This window comes from Malaclemys terrapin, chromosome 8 (genome assembly GCF_027887155.1).
Source record: "Malaclemys terrapin pileata isolate rMalTer1 chromosome 8, rMalTer1.hap1, whole genome shotgun sequence".
Lineage (NCBI taxonomy): Eukaryota > Metazoa > Chordata > Testudines > Emydidae > Malaclemys > Malaclemys terrapin.
The window spans coordinates 76,178,315-76,202,504 of record NC_071512.1 but is presented as its reverse complement, the minus strand read 5'-3'; the positions used below and the strand labels follow the sequence as shown (position 1 = coordinate 76,202,504).

At 46.8% G+C, this 24,190-nt stretch overlaps 1 protein-coding gene across 1 annotated transcript in view; it reads right to left on the bottom strand.

Annotated features, from left to right (window-relative positions):
- The window catches only part of ABCA4 (ATP binding cassette subfamily A member 4), a 128,599-nt gene that overhangs the window by 15,379 nt on the left and 89,030 nt on the right, over positions 1-24,190 (bottom strand). Inside the window, exons 26-38 of the mRNA XM_054037008.1 lie at positions 23,710-23,915; positions 23,232-23,280; positions 19,710-19,954; positions 19,092-19,216; positions 17,441-17,539; positions 15,902-16,091; positions 15,266-15,360; positions 13,326-13,358; positions 8,449-8,554; positions 8,259-8,333; positions 6,112-6,281; positions 5,051-5,228; positions 2,839-2,954 (exon numbers count right to left, since the gene is read on the bottom strand). Of these exons, the coding sequence (XP_053892983.1) occupies positions 2,839-2,954; positions 5,051-5,228; positions 6,112-6,281; positions 8,259-8,333; positions 8,449-8,554; positions 13,326-13,358; positions 15,266-15,360; positions 15,902-16,091; positions 17,441-17,539; positions 19,092-19,216; positions 19,710-19,954; positions 23,232-23,280; positions 23,710-23,915 (1,687 nt within the window). The remainder of the gene's footprint in view (positions 1-2,838; positions 2,955-5,050; positions 5,229-6,111; positions 6,282-8,258; positions 8,334-8,448; positions 8,555-13,325; positions 13,359-15,265; positions 15,361-15,901; positions 16,092-17,440; positions 17,540-19,091; positions 19,217-19,709; positions 19,955-23,231; positions 23,281-23,709; positions 23,916-24,190) is intronic.

Here is a 24,190-nt window from a genome sequence, read left to right as displayed (position 1 = left end):
CTCTCTCTTGTTTCTAGTTCAATCTTTATTCTTTCTTAAACAAACCTACTTTTGTTTTATTATAAGTGCTCACAAGTGCTGTATGGTTTACAGGAGTGGTGGTTTAAGGACAAACTGGTAAATTGAGGTACACTGCACTTTTGGGTGCAGAGAATCTGGAATTTCTGGGAGTAGTCAATGTCAAGGGCTGGATATCACAGCAGAATGATTCAAGGGGATTTGGGGTGCACCTACTGTTAACCTGCCTGGCAAAGGAAGGGCTGGCATAAGCCCAGGGGAGCGTGCCTGAGTGGCAGAAGGGATGACAGTGTTAGGGAGGAGAAAACATCCACTACCACACAAAAGACTCCTTCTTGTTAGAACAGGAGTACTTGTGGCACCTTAGAGACTAACAAATTTATTAGAGCATAAGCTTTCGTGGACTACAGCCCACTTCTTCGGCTGCTACTCTGAAACTTCTTGTTAGAGATGGGGGTAAGAAGATGACTGATGGCAGGTCTACACTTAAACTGCTGCATTGGTGCAGCTCCACCGATGCACATGAGCCGCTATAGCACACGTGAAGATGCTCATGCCGACAGGAGAACTTCTCCCATCGGCATAGTTAATCCCCCCCCCACACACACCACCACCACCAAAAGGCAATAGCTGTGTCGATGGGAGAAGCTCTCCTGTTGAAATATCGTTGTCTGTACAGGGGGATAGGTTGGTATAACTGCATTGCTCAGGGGGTGTGGATTTTTCACACCCCTGAGTGATACAGGTCTGTAGAATAGACCTGGCCTCAGAGCCCTGAGCACCCAAAGAACTGTCACACTATATCGGGTGTTGATTCAGCCGCACAACAACAGTATGCTTCTTGAACATACTGATAATGTTGGGCAGCAAACAGCTTGACAAGGAGAAGCTGCAGTGACAACAGTGCTGAATTCCTCCAAACAGTGTCATACATTTCTGGTATGTACAAACTGGGGGCTAAGTAGATGACACAATTTCACAAGAAAGTTTCACAACAAGTTTCACAACAAACTTCACAATTTGCTGCTAAAAGAAAATCACAAGATGATGCAGTGAGGATCGTGCACTAGCTCTTGCCTCTGAAGACCTATTTAAAACCTGGCTGTGGTCACAAGTGGAAATTTAAAATGACTCACATGGGATGCTTTTTGGCAAACATTTCTTCATTTTTACAGATGCTTTTAAAATAACAGAAACACACTCCTTTTAATATAGTACATTCTTATGCCTGTAAAATTCCTCTGACTATTCTGATTAAATGCTTTTAATCTTTAACTAGTGACCTCACTTCTTAGTGATTGCACTATTGTAACTTTGAAAAAGCATGGGGAAGTGACTAGAAATAAAACAGTAGCAGTCACTTATATAACATTTTTCATCTTCAAGTACTTTGCAGACACTAAATGATGCTCAGCAGTTAAATAGTGCCTTCCATCCAAAGTGCTTGACAAACTTTAGGGCATTAAAGGTGACCTCTAAAGAAAAAGGGAAATTGGATTTCTGCCCATTCTAGGCTCCTTTGTGGTTTATAAAGAGGGCCTGGAAGGCCCTGTGTTTAAAGATAAAAAGCTGCTTGTTGTTTTACATTAGTAATTCAGATCTTGTCTGATCTATTTTATGTAGAGGACATTATGGACAGCTGCAGAACTAGTAGGACTGTGATGTTAAAAGTGAACCCTGACTAACTGAGAGGGGAAGTGAATTTTATTCAGTCTTGTAAAAAAATCTTTTTGCCAACACTTATTTAACTGAATTGTTTAAACGGCTGGAAGAAATGGTCTGTTTGTTAAAGATTGAATATATTCCACCCCTTCAGTTAGAGGCTGAAAAAGTTGACACTAGATATTTAAGATTGCCAACAAGTACCTCAGCTAAACCTCAGAAAACAAGATCTGATATTTCTGGCATTTCTAGGGGTAAAAAATAAACAAAATATATGGGTTTAAAAAAACCAAACCCAAACATTTAGACTTTTATCCATCAGAAGGCAGCAGAACAACACACAAGTCCAATTTCACCTTTAAGACTCTGAACACCTCTGTGAGGTAGGTAAACATTAGTACACCCATTTCGCAGCATATGGCAGAGCTGGGGACAGAATCCTTATGTCAGCCTACAATTGTAGCCTTTCTGTGTCTCTTTAGTACCTAGCTCTTATACAGAACTTTTCATCCATAGAGCTCAAAGCACTTTACAAAGGAGGGTCAGTATACTTCTGCATTTTACAGATAGATAAAAAAACCAAGGCACAGAGAGATGAAATGTTCACCAAGTTCACCCTAGTGAACAAAGCAACTATTATGCCTGGATTTCTTGAGTACCAGTTCAGTACTCTACCCACTAAGCTACACTGCCTCCTTTGTCTTTGTCTGTGGTTGCACAGTGTCTAGCAAAATGGAGCCCCAATTCGGATGGGGACCTTTGTGCCCTACTATAATAATGACTATTACTAATAATTAGCCATAAAAAGTTCCTTCCCTCCAAATCCTGTCCAGCTCAACTGGCTAGTTAATTAAGTCTCAAAACATCCCTGTGAGATAGTAAATAAATATAATGTCCTGGCTTTACAGATGGGAAAACTGAGGCAGAGGGGTTAAGTGTCTTGCTCACGGCCATACAGTGAGTTGTTGTTGGAGCTGGGATTAGAACCAAGGAGTTCCTGGTTCCCAGTACTCTGTTGTGCCCACTAGATTATACCTCTTTAAAACTAGACATCACTCACTACCAAGCTAAGCAACCCAAAATTTGTTTCTAACATGAAAATAAAGATCACTGCCTGCTTAATGGACTCTACATGAATAAATTGCATGGAAGACTTACCCATACAGAAGTAGCAATGCAATAAGTACAGGGAGATTGCTTGGAGACGTGTACGCTTTCTTTTTGAATCCAATGAATATACCCACAACCATACCAGCACTCACTGTGTAATTCACCTGTCACAGCAAAGGAAGAAGTGTGATGTGTAAGCCCTGTAGAGCTGCAAACATTCCCAGACCTATTGGTCTGCTCCAAAATGGTTTTAAATTGACGGGCATTGGAAATAATGGGTTAGATCATGCTTTTAGCTGGCAGGCAGCCCATCAGAAGGGGCAGTTTGAAAGTGATCTGCATGGAGGCACCATGCCTCAGAGAGGCACAACTCCTCCTCCCCAGTTGTCCATGGTATTGGTGTGTGGGGAAGAGAAGTACTTTGCAACAGCTCTTTCTGTGGGCATGTTTACGCTACAACATTAAGTTGACTTAAGTTAAGTCGACCTACAGCCACTGCAGTAATTAAATCGGCTCTGTGTGTCCACTCTATGCTCCTTCCATCCTCACCAGGCGTGCCTATACCGACTGACATGGGGTATTGTGGGGAGCTGACAGCCGGAGCCCCACAGTCGATGTAGTTATGTCAACGCAGTGTCCGTGTGGACACTGTATTGTTTACATTGTCTGTGGCTGCCTTTGACAGCCAGGCGGAGGGACTCCGGCTGTAACCCCCAGGGCAGCGGGGCTCCTCTGTAGGGTAGACCAGGCCTGAGAGACCCTCATTCCTACTCATGCGCCCACATGTCTGTGTTTGGACAGGGACTCAATGTAACCCAATGCAAAGTACAAGAATTTCTCAGGATTCCCTAACAATCCCTTGCTTGGTTTCCTTATCTTCCTACCTAGCAGGTTCCTAGGACACTAAATTTGTCCAGGGTGATGGTGATGTCATACTATTTGGGGAACAACGGAAATCTAACTGCACTTCATAGATTTATATTTCCAGCCTGGGCTGGCAGGATGAGGACTGTAAACTCTAACGTATGTAACAGATACATATATGTAAGGTATTGGGGCAATAGAAACACAGATAAATCAGATTAAAAGAACAGTTCTTGTTGGCCTCACTCCACTAAGTTGAACTGCTGCTATATACAGATAGGAGGATAACGTGACAGCAAGCTCAGCCATTCCCCTGCTCAATATTTAAGTTTATTACTTTAGTAATACCATATGACCAGAACGATCAAAGGTTCATTAGCCACAAGGAAAGGCATTTTTATAGCATAAGAAACAGTAGCTAATATGTCTAGAACATTCTTCCAAGTGCTACGACAAACAACTCTACTCGCAATTATTTTAAAAGTTGATGGAACGCTAGCATGACTGTCTGTTTCAGTATGGTGTACAAAATCCAGACCATCTATTTTTTCCCCCTCAGACACTAAATTACTGCCCTCTACACCTTTCCTGTGAGGCCCGACCTGAACCCCTGAGGATCCCTTCAATTGCTCATGTTTTACACACCCTGTGGACCCAATCCTAATGTACTCTCTTCTTTTTAAATGAGAAGGGCTGGAACAGGGCTACTTCTGGAGTCCACTATCACTTAAGCCTGAATTACACTTAAAAATTGGATCCCCCTAGCTGTGTTGCTCGGGGCTGTAAAAAATTTCTCACCCTGACTGCTGTAGTTAAGTTGCCCCTAACCCCTGGTGTAGACACGGCTAGACTGATGGAAGAATCCTTCCAAAGACCTAGCTACCACCTCTTGGAGAGCTGGATTAACTACGTTGATGGAAAATACCCTTCCATCAATGTTGGAAGCATCTACATTATGGTACTACAGCGGCACAGCTGCAGCAGTGTAGACATAGCCTAAGTCAGTCAGGCTATGTTCCCTCCTGGCCTGGGAAGTGAAAGCCAGGCGCTCAGCACAGCTGTAAACTAGCCCAGGTGACTGTGTTATTCTATATTGCAACAATACAATATAATGATATGTACAGCAAGATACAATTGTATGCACTGGAAATCCATGAGGTTAGATCACTTCTGGCTTCTTCAGCTGAACAACGAACCGTGCATCGGACTTGATTTAGTCATTTGAAATGAATTAGGAACCAGTAAGGTGTTTAGTACAAGCTACCCAGGGAATGTTTTAAGAAATGAATAGTTTGCTGTGCTTGGGATCTACCTCACTAAACAGGTCTACAAGTTCCAAGCTAAACCAAACGCAGGAATAGCTCTAGACAAAGTGCTCCAACTAGCAGTCACTCACTATGTCCCAAATGAAATTGGTTAGCCAGTAAACAGCAGGGCTAACACCACTGACAAATTGGAGGTGCTTGGCCTTTGTCACCCGTTCTTGGATCAGATACAAAACAAAACTGGCCGGGATGAAGGACATGGCAAAAATCACACAGATGGCGACAACAGCATCCACCGAAGTGGTCAGCCTGCAACAAAGCAGAGGAGGGAGGACCATATGAGCAAGAGTGAAAGTAATTCACAATGCCACTAGAGAGCTCTGAGCCAGCACAAGCAGGTACAACCCATACTAGCTAACACCATCAGGAAATCATTGAAAACTACAGGTCATTTTAACATCCAGCCATAACAAGGGTATTTTGTAAATCAAGGATTATTCAGACATTGGGAATTTGTTAGTATATTCTGTGGCGTTAAGTTCAGGGTTGTAACTAACAAGCACACACACAGATCAATCTGTTCCCTGAACACCCACATGACACTCGCTCCCTTCAAGGCAGCCGGGCTGTTACAGACAGTACTGTCACTCAGGTGCAGCCAGACAGAGACATTCAGCAATGTGGGTTAATAAAAGACCCAATACAAGGAATATGCACAGCTGTGAAAATGCCATGGTGTGAGAGCTCCTTGGGCTGGGGACTATGTTTGACTGTGTGTCTTGTATAGCACCAAGTACCTGTGGGCACCTAAGAGCCAAATTATGATGCCTTTACTCTGGCTTTTCTGATACATGGCACAGGCGTGTCTACACCCATAGTTATATTACCAATGGAAATAGCCTGTAGGTGGGATGGGAGAGTCTCTCTGCAAGGAACAGTAATGAGCTAATCTCACAGGCAAAGAACACAGAAGAGATTTTATACCTAACTTCTGACTATGATAATTGATATTGAAGAAAAGGGTCCTCGAGCAAATGGCACATAAAAACATACGCCCTGAATTAAAGTATACCACTCAAGCTTCAACGTGGTGTTTGAGCTCTCAGGGAGGAAGTGGGGGGTGGGAATAGGCTGAATGGAGAGGAAGAGAAATAAATGTGTGAAAGGATCCAGGGAAACAACGGCAGCTTACACAGTGACTTCTGAGAGCTGCTCCTTGGTGAGGTTCAGAGGATGATTTATTGCAGTGATCCCATATTCCTCAGGAGCTTGACCTTGCCGCAGATTGGCTCTCAGGACTGCATTGTTGGCTACATTGAGAAAGCTTACCAGGGCGTGCCAGCCTTTATTGTTAAACCACACCTATGAGAGCCAGAAAGCAAAAGTGTATTAAGCAGCTTGCACTACTAACACAGAGCAGCAGGAAGCCACATGGCTGCCTTTTGTTTACTTCTCCGATGGGAACTGTCAGCAGGAACGTGCAGAGCTCTGAGGAAAAAGAAGAACAGGAGTACTTGTGGCACCTTAGAGACTAACAAATTTATTAGAGCATAAGCTTTCGTGGACTACAGCCCACTTCTTCGGATGCATATAGAATGGAACATATAATGAGGAGATATATATACACACATACAGAGAGCATAAACAGGTGGGAGTTGTCTTACCAACTCTGAGAGGCCAATTAATTAAGAGAGAGAAAAAAAAAAAAAAAAAAAAAAAAACTTTTGAAGTGATAATCAAGCTAGCCGAGTACAGACAGTGTGATAAGAAGTGTGAGAGTACTTACAAGGGGAGATAGTCAACGTTTGTAATGGCTCAGCCATTCCCAGTCCTTATTCAAACCGGAGTTGATTGTGTCTAGTTTGCATATCAATTCTAGCTCTGCAGTCTCTCTTTGGAGTCTGTTTTTGAAGTTTTTCTGTTGTAATATAGCCACCCGCAGGTCTGTCACTGAATGACCAGACAGGTTAAAGTGTTCTCCCACTGGTTTTTGAGTATTTTGATTCCTGATGTCAGATTTGTGTCCATTAATTCTTTTGCGTAGAGACTGTCCGGTTTGGCCAATGTACATGGCAGAGGGGCATTGCTGGCACATGATGGCATAGATCACATTGGTAGATGTGCAGGTGAACGAGCCCCTGATGGTATGGCTGATGTGATTAGGTCCTATGATGATGTCACTTGAGCTCTGAGGGTTTGTTAGATACCTGAAGTGACCCAGCAGGGGGAGCCCACACACTGTATTTTAGTGAGATCATTCCAAAACAGTATTTTTTAAAAAGCTTTCCAACAATGGGGCAATGGATTTTACAAACTCACCTTTCTAACACCTGAAAGATATTCTTCAAAAGTGTATAGAATGGCAACAGGATAACAAAACAAAATAGAAAACTACTACGTTAAACATCACTTTGAATGTACCAGTGTGTCCAATATAATTACTTATAAGAAACAGACATTACAGAGTCAAGGTGGGTGAGGTAATATCTTTTATTGGACCAACTTCTGTTGGTGAGACACACAAGCTTTTGAGCTTACACAGAGCTCTTCTTCAGATCTGGGAAACTTACTCAGAGCAGTGGCATTGGAACAATTTTTATAGTGGGGGTGCTGAAACCTGTATATGATGGAAACCATTTAAAACCAGGCGGTGCTGCCACACACCTAATTCCAGCACCCCTGACTCAGGGCATGTCTACACTTACAGTGCTACAGCAGGGCAGTGCAGTGAAGACGCTCTATGCCGACGGAGAGAGCTCTCCTGTCAGCATAAAAAAAAACACCTCCATGAACGGCAGGAGCTATGTTCACAGGAGCAGCTCTCCTGCTACATAGCGCTGTGCACACTTGCATCGTACACACTAGCGCTTTGCTGGTGTAACTTGTGTCTCTCGGGGGGTGGAATATTCATAACCTCAGAGTGTCACAGCTTAATACAAGGTGGATTAGGTTGTTTAGCTTAAGTAGTTAGCATGTATTTCAAGGCACCATTCAAGGTGAAGAGGTCCCTGGAAATATGTATTAACTACTTATGGTAAACAACCTGTTCAACTTTGTAGTTAGCTGTGACACTCTGAATAAATACATTTCCCAGACCTGAAGAAGAGTTCTGTATAAGCTTGAAAGCTTGTCTCTCTTAGCAACAGAAGTTGGTCCAATAAAAATATTACCTCACCCACCCTGTCTCTCTAATATCTTAGAACTGACACAACTACAACACTGCATACATAACAGACATAACATTTAAGCTCTCTTTTTAGCTACGGACATCAATGTTCTTACAGATTGGAATCTGGCTCCAAAACAGCAGTGTGTTTCCAGACTATCCTCCCCACATACCTTAATGTTGTCTTCAGTTTCCATGTATTTAAGGAAATTAGACATTTCTTTAGCAACAGACATTGAGGCTTGACCCTAAAAGTCAAGAAAACAAAGTCTAAAATCAGCCAGCAGAATGGGATTTTGGTGCTACATATTTGCAACATTTGCTTGCTGTATTTTAATAAACAGACAAAACATTCCTGCTTACCCCTGTTATATTCATCATTTGGCCAAGGTCTCTCAAAAAATCAACAATTTGATCTCCAGTGACATGAAGGACTGGGAGTTTTCCTCCAATGGAAATTCCTCCATACCTGTCAGAAGAGCATACTCGTATCAATCACTTATATTATATATCCAAATCTCTCTAATCAACAGAAATACTAAAAGCTGCCTTAGTAAATGTTTGCTTTAGATACATAATTTATGTGTAAGTCTCCATTCTCTAACAAACCACGTAGCTCTTAGAGGTTTTGCAAGTATGTCTACACTGACAGTTAAATTGCCGGCAGTTACAGCGCTGCTCAGAGAGCGCTGAAGGGAAACCGTTGTTGTGTGTTCACACTGTCAGCTGCCTACACAATAGCGTGTTCACACTTGCGGCACTTGCATCAGTATTTGGAGAGGTGCACTCTTGGCAGCTATCCCACAGAGCATCTCTTCCTCTTCTGCTGCTAAGAGTTGTGGGAAGGCGGAGGGAGTCCTGGGTCCTGTCCCAAGATTCATTGCTTCACATCCCAGCTATCCCTGTGCGTCCGTCTGCATTTGACGCCATCTTTCAACGGTTTGTGTATTGCGCGCCCTGCCTCTTTCGGGCTGCAGGAATGGATCCCGAGCTGCTGACCAGTATGCTGCTCGCTCTGACCAACACATCATGAGTGGCAGTGCAGTTATTCCTTAAACTACAAAGGCAAGAGGAGTGTGACATTGATCTCGCCACGCATGGTAGCTACGACACAAGATTGCTTGTGGCATTCACGGAGGTGCTGACCACAGTGGAACGCTGTTTTTGAGCTCGGGAAACAAGCACTGAGTGGTGGGATCACATCATCTGGGATGCATGTCTGGGATGACAAGCAGTGGCTGCAGAACTTTTGGATGAGGAAAGCCACATTCGTGGGACTGTGTGATGAGCTCGCCCTAGCCCGGTGGCACACGGACACGAGAATGAGAGTTGCCCTGTCGTTGGAGAAGCGCATGGCGATTGCACAGTGAAAGCTGGCTACTCCAGACTGCTACCGATTGGTCGCTAACCAGTTCGGAGTGGGAAAGTCAACTGTTGGACTCGTGTTGACGGAAGCGTACATGGCCATTAATCGCATCCTGCTCCCAAAGACCGTGACTCTGGGCAACATGCGTGACATTGTGGATGGTTTTGCATAAATGGGCTTCCCTAACTGCGGAGGGGCGATAAACGGCACACATAATTCCAGTTCTGGCACCAGACCACCTAGCCACAGAGTACATTAATTGCAAGAGGTATTTCTCAATGTTTCTCCAGGCGCTTGTGGATCACCGTGGGTGTTTCACAGACATTAACACAGGCTGGTCTGGAAAGGTGCATGACGCACACATCTTTCGGAACACTGGCCTCTTCAGGAAGCTAAAAGCAGGGACTTTCTTCCCAGACCAGAACATCATCGTAGGGGAAGTCGAAATGCCCATTGTGATCCTGGGAAACCCTGCCTACCCCTTAATGCCACAGCTTATGAAGCCATGCACAGGGAACCTTGACAGCAGCAAGGAGCAGTTCAACAACAGGCTGAGCAAGTGCAGAATGACTGTTGAGTGCGCTTTTGGCTGTTTAAAGGTCCGATGCCACTGCCTATATGGGAGGCTGGACCTGGCCGATGACAATATTCCTATGCTTATAACCGCATGCTGTACGTTCCATAATATTTGTGAAGGGAAGGGTGAAAGCTTCACTCAGGGCTGGACCGCTGAGGCTCAGTGCCTGGAGGCTGAATATGAACAGCCAAAGACCAAGGCTATTAGAGGGGCGCAGCACGGGGCCATAAGGATCAGGGATGCCTTGAGACAGCAATTTGAAGCTGAAAGCTACTAATATTTGTTGCTATGCTCAGGAGTGCAGTGCTCGTAATGCTAGGAGGTGATTGTGATTGGTGCAGACGATGCACTATGAAGGTTTAAGAAAATGTCCCGTTGCTTTGCAGGGCTCTGTTTGCTTTCAACTAATGGAATGAGATTGCTTTCAAACCAAAACAATTCTTTTATTACAAAACAACAACCGGAGGAGAGAGACAAACAAAAAAAACACTTCAGCACTGTGGGGGATGGGGGGAAGGGAGGGTCCTAGGAGCAGGTGGGGTTCCAGGATGGTTAAAGATTTGTGTATGTCCAAGTATCATATGTAACCTTGTTCTTTGGAGTACAGTGCAGTGGATACTGTACTTCAGCAGGGCTAAACTGCAGAGGGGTGGGTGTTGAGTGCAGTGGGTACTGGGAGTCCCCAGGGCTGGACTGTGATGGGGCAGGAGTGGAATGCAGCGGGTAGAGACTGGAGCCAGGAGGTTGATAACAGTGTGTTGGCGGTGTCGGGGGGGCGCATGGGAAAGAGTTTTGTGACAGAGACTGCAGGAGAGGGCAGGCGCGAAGCTGCTTGGTTTGCAGTGCTAGTAGCGGCTGGAGCATGTCCACTTGGACCTCTATAATGTTTAAGAGCTGCTCCGTGACTTCATTCTGGCATGCTGCATTCTCCTTTCGGTCCCTCTTCTTGCTGTCTCACAACTCCTTCAGTTCTTGTTTTTCGACCGCATAGCGCATCATAACATCCCGCAGAAAGTCCTCTTTAGTTCTTCTTGGCCGCTTTCTAATTCTGTGCAGCCGTTCAGCCCGCGATAACAAAGAGGGAGGCTGGGCTCTCAGGGTTATCTCTGTGAAGTTAAAATGCAGTATTTTACAGAAGCAGTATTGTTTGTCACACAGAGACCACTGATTCAGTGATTTAAAACACAGCCACTATTCACACACCTATCACTAACCGGCTGCGCCCCAAAATGGTGAGTAACCGCAGGGGAAATCAGTGTTCCAGGACTGTACAGTATACTGTGCACGTGGCTCTTGGGGACAGCTAGCACTGGGGGGGGGGGCCTTATAATCATTACTGTCCCCACATTTTCCACAGGCTGTGTTCATTATGGAAGATATCTCGCTGCTGAGGGTGAGCAGATAATCAAAGGAGGGTCTTCTCCAAGACTGCGGCTTCCACCCTGGCCCTTATGTGGCTTGCCTGTATGCAGCAATGGTCCCCCCCCCCGTTCCCTGCCCAGTGACGGCAGAGTGGCATGGGAAAGTTACTCTTAATGTGGCAAGAAACAGCAGCTCTGCCAAAGTACTTGCAGCAGCAGGTTGCTCATTATCTCCATGAGAGTTTCATGGAGATCTCTGAAGCAGATTTCCATGAAGTGAAGGAGTCAATCAACACCCTATTCCGCTGCTCAGACTAAACATGTGATGGTACATGCATCATACAGACACAAGCCTGCTTTCTGCAGCCCTCCTGCCCCCAACAACTCACTTCAGCGATTCCCAAAATCAAAGCCACTTACCAGGGGCCTCCTCTCCTATTTGTGCTTTACCAAGCTCCGACAGCTGTGACTGGCTAGCCTCCTCTGGGGTAGAAAAGAGCTCCTGGCTGCATACTCTGCCCCCCCCCTCCACATCCTTGTCCAAGATTTCCTCCTCCTGGCTCGATCCACTCTTGACTGGCACGCGAGCCACCAAAGTATCCACAGAGGTCTTCGCAGTGGAGGTGAGGTCGCCACGGAGTATCACATCCAGCTCTTTGGAGAACCGGCAGCTCATGGGCACAGCATCAGAGCAGTGGTTTGCTTCCTGCCCCTTGTGGTAGGCGTTCCACAGCTCCTGCACTGCAATGTGTCCCGGTCATGGCCCCTTTCTGTCATGCTTCATGAAAACTGTCCATAGGTATCATAATTCCTATGGCTGGAGCGCAGCTGGGACTGAACAGGCTCCTCTCCCCAAATGCTGATGAGGTCCAGCAGCTCGGCATTGCTCCAAGCGGGGGATTGCCTGGTGCATGGAGCAGGTATGGTGACCTGGAAAGATGCGCTAAGACTACTGCACGTGTCACCAAGCAAATAGGAAGGGGGCTTTCAAAATTCCCAAGGAATTTAAGGGGTGGGACTCACAGTTGGTCACTTGAGGGCAGGGCTGTAGAGTTCAAACCGATGACCAGAGAGGGACACCTCCCCGAGGTCAATCGCAGCACTGTAATAAACCAGGGTGTCTACACTGGCACCGCGGCGCTGTAGCCCCGGTGCAGAAAGCTGTACGCCTCTCGTTGGGGTGGTTTTTTTACAGCACTGGAACTGCGCAGTTTCTGCGTACCAAGTGGCTTGGCAGTGGGTACACCTCAGGAGTTACAGCGCTCAAAGCTGCTTTACTGCGCAGAAACTTACCAGTGTAGATAAAACCATATTGATTTTAAAGTGATGGGATTATTCTAACAAACACAGTTAAAAAAGGATAGCGATTTGGACCTTGTGAAATCTACAGATCAAAACAATTTACGATCTTGACCATTTCAATTCTGGCTCCTCCCCTTTTCTTAGACATCATAACCCAACTGCATGGATACCTGAAGCACCTGATTACCTACTGTTTTCTTAACACCTCATTAATACTTAGTGCAAGGGAGCATCTCAAGCATTCATGAGGTGTTAATGAGAGAAACAATAGGTGGATAGGATGAGAAAAAGTCAGAGCAGGGAAATGGAATGGGAACACTCTGAGTCAGAGACATGAGATTACAGCTGACCTGGGAGAAAATGAAGCTGGTGCTCGTTTCTTTGTGTGCCTTGGGCCTTCACAGCTGCTGGGGACAGCTCCAGTTGAATACAATAATGCTGCTGTCAATTCCCCAATGACCTCCATCCCTATCTCACGAAGCATACTAGTTTCTGTAGCCACCCCTTTGTCTACCCTATGCTATCTGCCACAATTCACCTCTCCCATTCAGGGAAACATTTTTAGGTTCTAAAGTTAAACAGAAAATCACTGCTTTGTTTATTTACCACTGTAGTTGATAAAACAGTTTCCTACCTTTGCTCATTGACCCAGTATTTACTCTTCAAACTGCAACAGAAAAGGAGATTATGAAGTGTTTCAGATCAAACTAAGAGTATATTTACACAGCATTTTGGAGGGAGCGAGAGGGAGCCTCTCAGCCTGGCTGACTGACTCAGGCTAGCAGGGCTTGCACTAGTGCTCTAAAAACAGCTGTATAGACAGCGCCTTGAAGCTGCAGCTGGGGCTGGAGCCTAGGGAGGCTCTGAAGCCTAGGGAGAGGGGCTGGCTTCAGAGCCCGAGGTCCAACTCGTGTTGCATCTTCAAAGCCCTGTCTATTCAGCCATTTTTAGAGCACTTTAGCGTGAGCTCCATTAGCCCCAGTCTGTTGAGCAGTGCTGTGAGGCTTGTTCCAAAACGTTGCGGACACGTACCCTAAATGGCTTGCTCTGGCTCAGATGAACATTAAGCATGTACTTAAGCGCTGAACTGAACTCTGCTGAACTGAGGCCTCTACAGGCATACTGAGTGTTGATGACACGGAGATGGGGATTTATCATCAGGAGTCCATAAAGTTTCTGGAGTGGGCTTTTTGCTCTTTTATTGCTGCCAAGCTTCCTACCAGGATAAGGGCCAGAAGAGGGAAGAATTGAGACAGAGCATCTCCAAATTAAGCAGAGGTGAGCAAATGATTTGCAAGGTCACACACAGCGGTGCTGTTCTAGCTTTATCTTGAATCAACATCAAAATGATTTATACCAACACATCACAAGAGTTCATGGTGTCTCCTAAGGAGGGTAGGTGCTAGTGAGAAAACAATACCTTAGGATAGTTAACCTCAAGGACATTTCAAGCAGGTCAGCGAGTACTGGAAAGGTAGCACAGACTGAACTCGGAATAAGAGACTTGCGGCACGACTGTAGCTGGCCTGCGTCAGCCGATTCAAGCTCATGGGGCTCAGTCTGTGGAGCTATAAAAACTGCAGTGTAGATATTTGGGCTCGGGGTGAACAGCTACACTGCAATTTTTAGCCTCACAGCCTGAGCCCCATGAGCCCAACTCAGCTGACCCAGGCTCTGACACTCAGTGCCGCAGGTTTTTTATTGCAGTGTAGACATATCCTTGGAGTCAGGTACTCTTGGGTTATGTCTACACTGCAATGTAAGCCCGGGGTTAGAAGAACTCAAGTTAGCAGACCCTGGGTTTGTTAACCTAGGGCTTAAGCGTCTACACTCATTCATAACCCCAGGTTAGGAACTGTTGAACCTTGGGTCTCCAGCGCCTACACCACATTATGTGGGTCTGAGTCCAACCACCCATATCCCATGTCTTCCTAGTGCCCTCCCAAAATGTGATCACTCTACCCCTTTGTTTGTGGTGCAGTGGGGGAAAACTTGACTGTCCAGAGGACAAAAAAAAGTCAGAGGACGTCAAGAGCACAAGTCCAGTGGGGCTGAGTCCACACTGCAAAGCAATAGGGCTTGAACCCTGGATCCTGGCTTGACTCAGGCTTGGACCCTCCACCCCCATGGTATCCTGGGATCTGGGTTAGAACGATGTGTGTGTAGATGGAAAGGGGTGTGTGTGTGGGGGGGTAGATTTGAGCTTGAGTTTGAAAGGCTTACACCGTAGTGTATATGTACTCTTGAAGTCTAAGGCCAGATCTGCCTCTAGGGGCTTGTTCACACACAAAAGTTGTGCTGCTCTGGCCATACAGGTATAGTTAAAGCACTACAAGCTGCTTAGGGTGGATGCAGTTATATTGGTATACAAGTGCTTATATTGGTACAGTTTAATCCCATCCAGGAAGGATAGTAATCCTTACCCACCTCCCAGGGCTGGTGAGGGTTAAGGTCTGTACACTGTGAGCAAATAAAGTGCTATGTCATATTACTGCTACTGAGGATATCACGAATGTGTATTCTATGTGGAATGTGACAAGCAAATAGAAACCTCTCAGCGAGAATGATCCCTACCTTTCTCTGATCAGACTGGGATAAGTTTTCACCAGGAAATCAGAAATGTTTCTGTGGGTGAGATCTTGAAGAATTTCTGTGCTGCGCTGCACTCTCTGAGAGGCAAAGAAAATCCAACCAGTTACAGCAAACCAACCAGTTACAGTCCCTAAACCCATCAAGTGGGTGTTTGTCCATAAAAACCACACAGTTGGTTTCAGTTCACAGGATCTCACCTGAAAAGTAACTTTTGTCCACCTTTGATTTGTGTGGATTCCCAACACCATTGAAACCAAAAAGTTCCACCTGGGTTTGAGTCAAGTCTGTGCTTCACTGGGTTTGAGTGGAAATCATGTGAAAGTTCCACAGAAGTCTGCAAGGCTTGAAACAAGCCATCCTGGATTCACTCTGAAACTTTACCTGCTTGCTAACTCTATCCAGTCATCCAGAATCTAGGTTCAGACCAGGAGAAAATGTATTTCCCATCTCTTCCATACCCAGCAATTTTGTTTATCAAATGATTCTCACACACATATATTTTGCTTGATAAGCACTTTCTTCCCTACAAATACAGACAGTGTAGTTTATTTATCACATAATCCCATCCCCCCACTGACTGGGGCTACTTTAGAGGTGTACGTGGCCGTTGCATGGTACCTGTGGGGGAGGAAGGCCTCCAGCTCCTGCAGGGCATTCCGGGAGCATAGTGAGCTTCTTGCGAGTGCTGCACTTGCAGGAGGGAGAAGGGTCGTCAGGGCTCCATTTGTGGGTCAGAAACAGGTTGGTTATGTTAGGAGGAATAGGTGGTATGCTCCAGGCAGTTGACATATTACTGCATGGGTAGTCCCTGCACAGAGGAACACAGTATCTCTTAACAGTGCCGTCACATAGCTCACCAGAGCTCATAAACACACGAAAAAATGCTGCTGTAGTTGAGATGTTTGCTCCTTTTGCATTCCCCCCCGCAGTGTGTCATTACCAATGAGAAGAGTGTCTCCCAATCAGAGAACCTCAGAGTGCTTGATAAACACCTATGACTCAAACACCACATCTGTGAGGTTATTGTCCCCATTTTGCAGACAGGGAAATGAGGAACAGTGAGGTTAAGAGATTTGCCCATTGGCACACATTAAGTCTGTGGCAGAGCCAAGATTTTAACCCTTTTCTCCTAGCTCTCTATTCTGAGACCATCCTTCCTCCCTTGCTGTCTCATCACACTGTACCTTCCCATCCATCCTCAATGCTTAGAGCTGCATCTTGTTCTCATTTAGGCCATACCTACATCACAGGGACCATAGCGGCTTAACCATGGCCGTGTAGCTAGGCAGCCTACAGCAGCGGAAGGGGGAGGAACATCAACTCCCCAGATGATGGTAGTTAGGTCAACAGAAGCATTCTTCTGTCAGCCAAGCTGCGTCTCCACCAGAGGATAGGTCAGAACAGCTACAGCATGCAGGGGTGTGGATTTTTCAGATCCCTTAACACAGCTGCTATATTGACCTTAAGTTCTGCTACATTATATAGAGGAAAGGAGATGAAACACGAGCCACAGATGGGCTGGCAACATCCAGAGGAGAAAGGAATCAGGAGTGGGGCAGCAGGAGACAGGACAGTGAGGGGGTGTAGGCAACAGGGATACATATGCAAGGGTGTAGGAGGAAGAACAGAAAGGGTGGGAGAGGGAGAAGAATTTAAGAGCCAAGGCACAGCATGTGACTGACATTTTTATCAGAGCAAACAGTTAAAAATTACCAGTTATTTCCCTAACAGTTACTTTTCCACTTAAGTAATTGCTGTAGCCATGGGGATAACATGCTATTGTGAAGGAGAGCCTGAGGGAAAAGGCTCTAGGCCATGGAAAATTGGAGGGGGGCAGGCCATGGTAAATAGGAAGGGAGATCTGGAAATTCTGGCTTTATTTTATTGCTCTACAAATGGAAATGTTCATGTTTAATTCTTCATGCATATGACTGAGGTGCTACATGGAATTGCCTTTGCTGTCTTCTATCTATAAATATATAACTTAGCCTGACTGCATTATTTTCTCACTATTTGTTATCATCTCCAAACATCAGTGCCTGCAGGTGTTTCAGTGAAAAGCTAGCCCACATCACTCTCAGTATGGTATCTGCACCCCACTGGCTATACCTTACAAGAGATGATTTCTACTTCAAGAGAGAATATCCAATGACTTACCGAAGAGGCTCTTCCTTCATGCAGCGATTTCCAAATCCTGGCTTATTCAAGAAGGCATCAGTGAGGGAAATCATCTGCTCACTGCCAGGCCGCTCATTGCTAAGGAGATTGCACAAGATTTACTGTATAAAAACCTGTCAGACTACAGAAGTAGAATACACAAAACCAGCTGGTGACAGCATCACACAGGTAAACACATAGCTTCATCTAGGCAGAGTCCCCTCAGGTGCCGATAATCTAGTCTCTTTAATAGGATAAAGTCCACAAACCTTAGAAAGATTCCAAGAGGGCTTAAAGGACAAAGCAATGGCTATTTTCTCCTGAGATCAACGCACCCATTTTAACAAACTTAATACAAATACACACTCCCCTTTGTAAGCTTGGAATCATCACACTCCTGAGTGAATGCTGATCTTCATCTCAGACCCACCCAGCATAAACTGTCATACTGGAACTCAGCAAACACAGAGAAATCATAGGACAAGTATCACATCCCCTCTTTTTAGTAGGATGAGGGCTGAGGCCAAAGAAAGAATTCTAACCATGTCAACAAAGTGTCTAATAACACTAGCTGACTGTCAGTGCCAGGTGCTATCTACCAGTGATTTTCAAACTGTGCTCCACCCACCACTGGGGGATTAGTTGAGCTACTTTGTACAAATGCTTCACAATCATTATAGCCTTCAAGTGCTGATGCTTCCTGATGGTTACAGTCCAGCCCGGGACTCTTACGGTTTCCAGATGCATTTTTCACCTGATAAACTAAAAACAAAAGTGTTTCTCTGCACTCCGCACAATGCATGCTTTTTATCTTTGCCAGGTGTTTCTTTGGTGTAAATTCAATTGTGATCATATTTGTGGATAGCACAAAGGGTAGTAAATGCACAGGAAGTCACAGGCAAACTGCAAAGTGACCTAGAGGTTCGGCAGGTAATGAACAGAGTTTGAGTACTGACAAATGTAAAATCTTATGCCCAGGAAATGGAAAACAGCAGCTACCAAAATGGGAGGGACACAGCCAAGCAGCAGCAGCAGCACCCCTCACATCAAAGCAAGTTTACTTTCATCTTCTCTTTAACATTGCCCAGACAGTGCATATCAACCCCGCCCCACCACACGTCATCAGCAGATTTTGAAGCTGCAACCCTCAGCACCAAAGCACAGATCTACCACAGGAGCTAAAGGAACAATTCCATAACCTGTTGGAAGTTGTAGGCTTTAGTTAGGGTGACCAGACAGCAAATGTGAAAAATTGGGACAGGAGTGGGGGGGGTAATAGGAGCCTATATAAGAAAAAGACCCAAAAATCAGGACTGTCCCTATAAAATTAGGACATCTGGTCACCCTAGCTTTAGTACTCCAATTGGACCAGGTACTAGAGGGGAACACGACACTTTAAATACAAACACTATATTTGGCACATGGAGGTTGGGAGATAGGCCAGTCACAATATGAAAACGTTTGAGAACCATTCTTTTGCAGTCAGACAATGGGCTGGATTGTCCACTCATGCCAATTTCATGCTAATTAACTATTCTGGGATGAGTGAGAGGGGAATCAGGCCCACCAAGCAGCAGATGTAACCCAGCAGTCCTAAATGCTATGGAGGAAAGGGGATAGGAGATCGACTTTAAAAAAAGATTCCTCTGACCTGAAGAAAGTAATCTGGTGTCCATAGATCCAAGGATGGAGTATTAAGCTGGGATATTCTCCAAAGGGAGGGATAATAACTGTAAGTATTAGAGCTAACAACACAAAAGTAGCCGGGAGAACAATCTGCAGGGAACAGGAAAAACATCATAATGTGCAGTAACATTTGTGTACAGCTCTGTAAAGCTCAGAACACACGTACACAAAGGAGGGACAGCAATAGCACATGGATCAGACCTACTTCTGTTCTCAGGCACCACCATTTCATTCCCAGCACTACCAGCAACCAGAGTTGCCATAGTGTTGGTTTTTATTAACATGGACTATTTCAGGGACAGTCTCAATCAAAGCAAAAAATTTTGGAGGAGGCAAATTGCAGAGAGAGAGAGAGAGAGAGAGAGAAAGAGAAAGAGAGAGGGGAGGGAGGCTATAGCGTGTGCATGTGTGCTTGAGTGTGGGATGCAGAGCAGCTGGGATATTAATTGGAACAGCCGTCACAAGGACATTGGTACCCGCAATCATCACCACCCTTGCTTTTGCTGGAGGTATCCCTGTGGCCACTAGTGCTGAGGACTCTTTAGGGAAGACTCAGTGACGGTGATGAAGGAACGAGTGGTACCTGAGCAAGGAAGTCCTTACGGCTACGCGTAGCATGGTGGAACCGTTTGATGAGCAGTGCTTTGATTTGCTGATGGACAAGCTGAGAACCTTTATTCTGCCGGGACCCCTTGCCTTCTTTCCCATCCCCTGTTCGGCCTGAAGGTGTTCGAGAGGCTCCATTGGTCGCCAAAGGGGGTAGTTCAGCCTTCTCTTTCTGCTCAAGGCAAGTTTTTCTGAGAGTGGAGCCATTTTCTTGAGCACCTCCTAGGTTTTGGGAATTGAAGTGATCATGTGCATTACTCCTTAGGAGGAGGGGCTGAGAGGCCATTTCAACCTTGTTCATCACTGCTGAGTAAGCTTCCTTAGAGGTTTAGCCCTGGTGGAAGCAGATTTTCCCAAACCTATATATTCCTGACAACTACATTGTTTTGCATTACAACCATTGCAATGCTTCTTTATCAACTGTTGGTATCCAGGAAAGTGGGTGGGCAAAGCCCACTGCTAAAGGACCTCCCCCCAGCCTAAGGGTTCACAGGTCCGTGATACCAAATAATTGCAGGGGACAACTAATGAGATAACAGGAATGGGAGTGAGGTCACAGGGCTAAACGAAGGGAACCTGATGGGGACACCAAGCAAAGAACCCCGAACAGTGCCCACTGCTCCTCGAAGGCATCAAGGGAGCCAGCAGACACTGCCCTGAGGAACTCTGCCCAGATGAATGAATGGACGGAGGAGCGGAAATAGACCCCACAGTCGCAGGAAACCCCATCGGCCAACCTGCTCTCCCTGGTTTTGTAGATGGCCATTTTGACCAGGGCTAGGAGGAGGTTGACAAGGAGGTCCCACGACTTTGTGGGGCCACAGATGGGGAGTGCATAGATGAACAAGTGAGGGTAAAAGTGCAACCAAAACCGTAATAATATAACCAAGAGGAGCCGGAATAGGGGCTGCAACCTAGCGCATTCCAGGTATACGTGCGCCAAAGTCTCCCTCACGCTGCAAAAAGGGCAGGTGTCCGGAAGGGGAGTGAACCGTGCCAAGTACACACCTGTGCTCACGGCTCCGTGAAGGATCCGCCAGTTGACATCCCCGGTGGGCCTCAGGACCAGGCCTCATGACCAGGCTGGCCCACCGGGGCTCCTCACCCTCCAGAGGTGGCAGAAAGTCCCGCCACTTCATGTTGGGGCGGGACGCGAGGGTGAGGACATAAAGGGTGTGGAGCACGAGCGTGTACAAATGTTTTTGTGGTGCAGTCTGGAACCGGACTGGCTGCAACTCGTGTAGCCGGCTCACAGTAAAGGGGTGGGGTTGCCTGGTAGGTCCACGGGGCAGGTGCCCGATGAAAAGGTCAGGAGGGCCTGGCGTGGAGGGTGGGTGGGGCATGCCCTCTCGCAGGACCCGAGCAGTGGGTGGTAAAGTGGCCCTCACCTCCTGAAGTACGCGCTGGGGAGTACAAGGTCTGGAGAGCCCCATGCGCCGAGTGAGTGTCAGGGGATCCAGCCAATCTCCCCGGTCGTAGTCCAGGAGGTCTCTGACTCTGGTGACTTCTGCCAGGACCAACCTCTAGCGCACTGAGGGGGACTCCGCCACCTGCACATGGAGCTGGGGGTTGTGTAGCAGGGGCTCCACGAGGAGATCCACCCCCTCGGCGACTGCCACGGACCTGGTGGCCAAACCAGTTTCCAGGTCCGGAGGAGATCCTGGTAGAAGACCGACAGCCCAGAGAGGTCTCGCGGAAGACCGCTCCGATAGAGACAAAGGAGCTGCCGGTCGTAACGGAGCCCTCGGAGGCAGCGGAGGAAGGATTGCGCCAGTACACTCCACGCCGGACTACCTGCACCATAAAGGAGCCTCTGCAGGGCCTGGAGGTGGAAGAAGTAGACCTGAGTGTGCAGGCACTTCAGGCCCTGTCCTCCCTTTTCCAGGGGTAGGTAGAGAACCCCTGCAGAGACCCAGTGCAGTCCTGGCCAAAAGAACTCCAGAACTGACTTCCGGACATTGGCCAGGAAATCCGGGGCCGGGACCAGGGTGTTGAGCTGGTGCCAGAGCATGGACAGGACTAGCTGATTGAGCATCAGTGCCCTCCCTCGCAGGCAGACACACCAGAGTAGTCCTGTCCATCTCCGGAGCCATTCTACCACCCTGTCCTCTAAACCTTGCCAGTTCTCCAGCGGAGACAGATGCATGGCAGAAAGGTAAACGCCAAGATAGAGCAGCGGACCCACACTCCACCGGATGGCCCGAAGCACGGGTGGGAGGGAGCTCACCTGCCACCCATCCCCAACCACCAGGCCAGAGCTCGACCCAGTTGATCGGGTGGAGGCGGCGGCCGCCGAGTAGACGGCCTGGCAAGCTTCCACCTGCACGAAGTCGCCCAGGTCCTGGACCACAAGAAGCACGTTGTCAGCGTATGCTGACAGGACCACCCACAGCTCCGGCTCCCGCAGCACCAACACCATCAGCCTCCGTCGGCGAAGACAGAGGAAGGGCTTGATCACCAGGGCGTACAGCTGGCCTGAGAGGGGGCACCCCTGCCGTACTCCCCGCCCGAAGCTAACCTGCTCGGTCAGGATCCAGTTGAGCCTGACCAGACACTCCGCGGAGGCGTACAGCACCTGGAGAAAGCCCATGAACTGGGGCCCGAAGCCGAACACCCACAGAGTGCTCAGGAGATACCAGTCGTCCATCCTGTCGAGCGCCTTCTCCTGATCCAGGGACAGGAGGGCGAAAGACAGACCATCCCTACACCCGAGCTCCAAGAGATCCTGGACCAAATAGAAATGATCAAAGATGGTACAGCCCGGGACGGTGTAGGTCTGGTCTGGATAGACCACGTCCACCAGCACGGACCCCAGCCGCAGCGAGACTGCATTCGCTACCACTTTATAGTCTGTGCTGAGGAGCGAGACGGGATGCCAATTCCGAAGGTCGCAGGGGTCCCCCTTCTTTGGGAGCAAGGCAAGCACAACTCGCCTGCACAACAGGGGGAGCACCCGCTCTCCAAGGACTCGGCCCAGACGGTGAGAAGGTCCGGGCCGAGGACGTCCCAGAACACACAGTAGAACCCCACAGTCAGCCCGTCCATGCCCGGAGATTTATTGGTGGGCATGCAGCGGAGGACTTCCAAGAAATCAGCCAGAGTGAGAGGCAGCTCTATCAACTGGTACCAGGCAGGCTGGCTACTGCAGCATTAATCCTCTATTCCATTCCCTTTTTCCAACACTATGGATGAGTTAATCAAGTCTGTAGTGAACATACTGACAGACAGCAGAGTGCTGAATGTCAATACTACTTATACTTTAGAGACTTGAGGATGGATTTTGATGTATATAATTAACAATCTGATCCAGCAGAAATGGAAATCTGACTTGTATTGACTTCTCAGATAATGGATCAAGCCCAAAATCAGTATCACTTGCTGACCAGCTATATAATGAAAAGAAAGACATATGGGACTGGAAGCTGCTATTCTCGTTCTTAATAGGCTATCAGAATGCCCAAGAAAAGAACATCAGACATTGAATATCATGGATATCTACCTGCATTCTGTGATCCAGGGTCAGCATCTGCTGTGACCTTCAGGAAAACCTGCCGAAGACATGCACACCTCTTGGTTAGCAACATCTTTGGAGTCATCCTGCTTGTGAGACACTAGACATCATCCTCTAAAATGACATTTGCAAATAACTCTGGGTACTGCTGCTAACTACAGAATCAAAGATCCGTTAGGAAACAGCCTGGGAAGCAACATGGTGTGGGGAGCAGAGAAACCGACAATAAAAGAGAGGAACATTTGAGGCTAAGTAGTCATGGTACATTTATAAACAGATCTGATGGGCATCCAGGTTTGAATTATTTCTGAATTCCCATCTTTAAAGATCTGCTGTGTGTGTTACAATGGACATTACTGGTTTATGCTAGGTTTTGAGGGGATTATTATGGCTCCATGTTTTGGAACTCAAGTTCTCCCAAAAGGATTTCTGGAAGGACTGAGAAATATTTCAAAGCATCCATTACCTCTTCAAGGGGAGTATCCGAAATCCCAAAACTGCTGAGTCCCAGGTCAGCCAGGGTTTCTTCCAATTCTCTGAAGAGACTGGCGTAAGCTCGCTGTTTAAAATCTTTACTGGGCAAAAGATAGATGAGTTCTTGACCAATACTTTCAATTAACTTTGCTTCTGGAACATGATGATGAATTAGTTCTGTAAGCTCATTCACATCCCCTGTAAAGAGTCAGAACAGTGTTCAGAACATGAATATTTAAGTATTCTGGGAATGCTTCCAAAGGCTGTGCTGACATAAGTTGGGAAGGACTAGCACATATCTCTGTTAATATGCTACTAGACTGGACTGGATCCTTGTCCGCTATGACTTTTGAACTGTGTAGCAGGAAATGATTTAAGGCCCATCAACACCATGACTGACTTTCAGAAGCATTTAACTAAAGTGCTCCGAAGAGTGAGAAAAACTGAAGAGGAGCTCACAGAAAAATTCTGTT